We start from the raw sequence: 5,284 nt of genomic DNA on the forward strand, positions 1-5,284 counted from the left end.
TTAAACACTTACAAATAAATTATAAAGGCTTTAATAAAAAACATTAAGTTTTATGCCATATTGTGCAATTCATCCAACCACTTTTGTTACTCGTTTACGAGGAGACGTTTAATTTATTGAACCTTAGCTCGTTATGATCAATAGTTGACTTACCTTATGGATGATATGTCATGCTAAGACCTTCCGCATTGACGAATTGCAAACATACTTGCAAGTCCACCTCATCAATTTGAAATGTCATATTTTTTTTGGAAACGGCAAATATATTAATAAGGGAGAGCCTCACCTAGCAAGTAACTAGATGAGGAACCCAAAAACAAACATACATAAGAGTACAATCTATTACAAACCAGTAAACGGGGACACTAACCATTCATCCCAATTACAAATTACTTTCCTACCCCTGTGCTTACACCAATAAAATACCATAGTTTTGATACTTCCAGTCGACTGGATCAATGAGACTCCTTCATTATCAAACAATCGTTTGTTCCTGAACCTCCATATATTTCATAACATTCCATAGCATATGATTATTAGCCGTTTCCTTTTCTTGGGACAGCTACCCCATGCAGAAATAGCATGAAGAAGATCTCCCATAGTCCGTAATGAGCTTTGATCAAACATTACTCCACACCAGCTCATAATATTCTCCCGGATTCTGGATGCAAACGGGCAACCGATGAGAATATGGTCGACATTCTCCTACTGTCCAATACACGAGCTGCACAACAGAGAATTGACGTTAATACCTCTCGTCTCCAATTCGACAGCAACATGTATTCTACTTCGTGTAGCCTTCCAGATGAAACATAAAACCTTAATGGGGACTACTTTGCACCAGTTAATTGTCATGGGGCCCAAGACGGGGCTGGGATGTTTATCTAAGATTTTTCGAACAGAACTAACAATATACATACCATCCCCTGTTAGTTTGCATTTGTAGTGGTCTGTCACATGGACTAGACGAACACCTGAAAAGTCATTGGCGAGTGCTTGGATATCAGACCCTTGGCTAAGATCAGGAGGATAAGACTTCCAATTCCATGAGATGGTTGATCCAGAAATTCTGTCAGCTATTGAACATTTCTTCCTAGCTTCCAAATCAAACGGTGAGGGGTATTTGTCTTTTAAGTTCCCTGACCCTAACCAAGGATCATACCAGAATAGAGTTTCATTCCCAGATTGTACCTCCAACTTGAATACGTCATGAACTCCTAATCCATGCATCGCCAGTTGCTTTTTAACTCCTTCGATGGTACTCCAGACCCCACTGACATTCTGTCTAGATAAGTAGCCAAAAGGCTTATTTGACAATTTATGGATCTCGTGTATTACCCTAGCCCAAAGAGATTGCCCCTCATTTTTTAAACGTCACCACCACTTTATAAGTAGCCCAATGTTTAATGCTTGTATCGAGCCCACACCTAGTCCCCCATCGCTTTTAGCCGCTAGGACTTTATCCCATGCCACCCAATGTATTTTCCTCTTATCTTCATAGCCACCCTATAAAAAGGTTCTTCTAATTTTCTCCATTTCGTCTAGTATTCCTATCGGGGCCTTGAATAACGATAAATAGTAGGTGGGAAGATTACCAAGGACAGACTTGATTAAAGTTAGCCTGCCCCCGAAAGAGAGGGTTTTGGCCTTCAATAATGATAGTTTGGAATGAAATTTCTTAATTATGGGCTTCCAATTTTTTAAAGGTTCATATTGGCACCTACTGGGACCCTTAGATAATCAAACGACAGCACCCCAGCTTCACAACCCAGTAAACTTGCCCAATTTGTCGTTTCTTGCAAGGAGGATCCTATACCAAAAACTCTTGATTTGTGGAAGTTCACCTTGAGGCCCGATGATATATGGAAACACCTAAGTATTCGCGCCAAATTTTTGAGGTTAGCTCTAGACCACTCACCAATAAACAACGCATCCTCCGCGTAAAATAAGTGAGATAAAGTTGGTCCATTTCCAGGTATTTGAATTCCTTTAAAAATCCCTTTGTCCCGGGCATATTTGAGAGCTACATTTAAGACCTCCATGGCAATAATAAATAAGTGTGGTAAGAGAGGATCCCCTTGCCTCACTCCTTTAGATATAGAGAATTCTTTAGTTGGAGAACCATTGATGATGACTGATGCCCTAGAAGACTTCAAGCATCCCCGAATCCACATCCTCCATTTGTTCCCAAATCCCATCTGAGCAAGGATTGAGTCTAAGTATTCCCAGTTCACCGAGTCAAATGCTTTGTCAAAGTCAACTTTGAAGAGAAGGACTCTTTTTTTGGAACGCTTCGCCCACGAACAGATCTCATTGATTATAAAGGGGCCATCCAGTATACATCGCCCATCTACATATGCTGATTGAACATCATCGATTAACCCACCAATGACAGTCTTCATACGTATTGAGAGTAACTTACTTATGACCTTACTCAGGCACCCAATTAGACTGATTGGATGATAGTCATTCAGGGAAAGATGGTCCTTAATTTTCGGAATGAGTGTAATGAAGGAAGAGTTACACCCACCAGACAAGGAGCCATATTCTTCAAAATGCCTCACAAAATTCATTACATCGTATTTCACAATGTCCCAAAAAATTTAGGGCTTTATCGCTACCACATTGCCAGACCGCATCTTTCACCTCCTCTAAACTGAAGGGAGATTCGATTCTAATGGCGTCCATCATTGATAACGTCTTAAATAACGGATTTATGAACTTGGGACGAACAACGTGGTCTTCAGAGAACTTTTTCTCATAGAATCTCAGTACTTCCTCTTTGATCAAGTTGACCTCTGTTGTCCAACGACCATTAATCATTAGGCCATGTAGGTAATTCCTCCTGTTTTTACCGTTGATGAAGCCATGGAAGAACTTAGTATTTTCGTCGTCATCGATATTCTATTTATCTCGGGCCTTCTACTTTAATTCCATGGTTTTCCATCGTTCGAACTCCGATATCTTTTTAATACCACTGTTCCAATTACTCATCTCCAAAGCTGTGAGAGGTCTGACTTCCGCCAACTTCTCCAGATCATTGACCAGGTGTATTGAATCATTCAGCTCCTTCATTTCATTTTGACTTTCTTCCTTCCTCTACTTCTTAATCGAGTTCTTTAAGAACCTGAGTTTGGCAGCCAAGTAAGCATCCGGAGTGCCAAAACCGCTGAATTGGCTCCATGCATCAATTACTATCTGATCAAAACCCTCTCTCAATAACCAGGAGTTGAATAGCTTGAATGGAATCGGCCCAAAGTCTGTGACAGCAGATTGCAATGTGATAGGGCAATGATCGGATAATTCACGAGGGTGAGCAGTTACATCACTAAGAGGAAAGTAATTGAGATAGCTCGAGCAGACCAAGAATCTGTCGAGCTTGCTTAGTTTGGCATCTATTCGACTTATAAAAGTAAAATTTTCACCACCCATATTGAACTCCTTTAGGTCCGCTTCTTGAATGAACTTGTTGAAGGCAAAAGCACTAGAGGGGCAAAACTTTGAGTGACATCTCTCACTAAGGTATCTGACAGCATTAAAGTCCCCAAACACAACCCACATGTCTGGCTCTTCGTTCTTTATCCTTGTTAGTTCTTCCCACAGCTTCTTTTTCTCAGTCAGTGATTGCGAACCATAGACATTGACCGTATTCAGGTTGCCCTCAATGGTCTTGCATTACCGATAATTATAAGAAAGTGTTGATTCTTGATCACCTCAGTTTTCTGAAAAACCTTGGTATCCCATATAGAAAGGAGACCGCCAGATCTTCCATTGGAGGCAACACCATCAAAATCAAATTCGTTGGAATCCCATCACCCATTTACGTTAATGCTTGAGTAATCCGATATTTGGGTTTCTTGGAGCCCAATAAAAGACATTGTGTGTTGCCCTTTCAACCTTCTAACCCAATTCACTTTCTCATCTTCACCCACGCCTCTTATGTTTAGTGATAGGCAATTCATGGATTAGGAATACATTCTCCCCTACCAAGCATGACCTCAACCAATATCTGATTGAAGGTATCCATTTGAAACCCGATTTCTGCCCCAATTTCAACAGTTTTCCTGCTTTCATCTGACTCGGACACATCTGATCCCTTTCTACAGTTTCTATCTGGCGAGGAGTTTAAAGGGTTTTTGTTTAGATCAAGCGAAACACTTGTGTGGGGAGATAGAGGGATATCACCGCATTTAGACGAGGGATTGATGCTGATTGATGATGTGGAAGTTCTTGGAGACGAGCGATTACCGACTCTTGCCCGTTTTCTTTTTTTAGTTTTGTCTTCATTACTGCTGTGCTCAGTACTTGATATCGGATCACCTATTAGGGTTGAAAATATGTTTTGGCATAGAGTGGGAACAGAGTGGGGTAGTCCAGTATAAAATTTATTATTGGGCCTAGTTCCATTTTGACTTGGTCCATCCTCTATTTTTTTGATACCGATAGTTGGTGTACTCATTAGGTCTACATTTGTATCCTCATTCACCCTTCTAATCGGAATTCCAAATGTCATATCGACCTCATTTGACCGATCATTGATGTCTACCATTCCAAATTCACAGTGTTGGGAATTGTTCGTCGAGCCTTCATTACACACCGCTTTTACATTCCCAAAGTTTCTTGGAGACTTTACACTTCTATCATGACTTTCCGACTTCTCCGGTTGAATCTCCGGTGTGTTCACCCTCCTCCAACTCATTTTCCACTTCCTGCATCAGTGTCTCTGATATACCCTCATCTTCGTCTACGACATCAGTGGCTTCCGAGTCACTATCCTTAGCGTCCATGTCAAAAGGGTAGGGGTTAAACGGCGACCAATCATCAGTGAACTCAACTACACCAACGGAGAGTAATATGCCATTCACCATAACTTCAACTTCTTCATTGATCCACTTCTTTCTTGCTGTGATAATTCCGACTTTGCCCATGGAGAGATCTTTCCTGTTATGTATGTTATCAAATGGACATATAACCTTCCCGAATCTGCTGGCAATACGAGAGAAGTTATCTTCAACCTAATATTTGAGGGGCACACCATTAACTTTCAACCATGCTAATCTTTCATAACTGGAGTCCATCTGTTCCCCTAGTATCATCCCTTTAAACCATTCTTGCCATCTGCCCTTTTCTTCTACAAATTCACGGGCGTCTTTCAATGAGTCAAATAGAATGGCCACTCTCAAGCCGCCGAGATACTTCGTACCGTCGTTCATAAGGGTGGGTGTAGGTAGGTTGGCAATGTGGTCAAGGCTATGTGCCTCTCCAATCAACATAATTTTACGTA

At 41.0% G+C, this 5,284-nt stretch overlaps 1 protein-coding gene across 1 annotated transcript; it reads right to left on the minus strand.

Moving 5' to 3' along the window:
• Positions 1-3,099: 3,099 nt before the first annotated feature.
• Positions 3,100-3,820, minus strand: LOC145075649 (uncharacterized). The gene is made up of 2 exons (XM_079021811.1): positions 3,758-3,820; positions 3,100-3,669 (listed from the first exon to the last, which is right to left on the minus strand). The coding sequence occupies exons 1-2, from the start codon at positions 3,818-3,820 to the stop codon at positions 3,100-3,102; spliced, it is 633 nt and encodes a 210-aa protein (XP_078877937.1).
• Between the last annotated feature and the right edge of the window lie 1,464 nt (positions 3,821-5,284).

Source organism: Lactuca serriola, chromosome 9, assembly GCF_051521515.1.
Source record: "Lactuca serriola cultivar US96UC23 chromosome 9, Lser_US96UC23_V15, whole genome shotgun sequence".
NCBI lineage: Eukaryota > Viridiplantae > Streptophyta > Magnoliopsida > Asterales > Asteraceae > Lactuca > Lactuca serriola.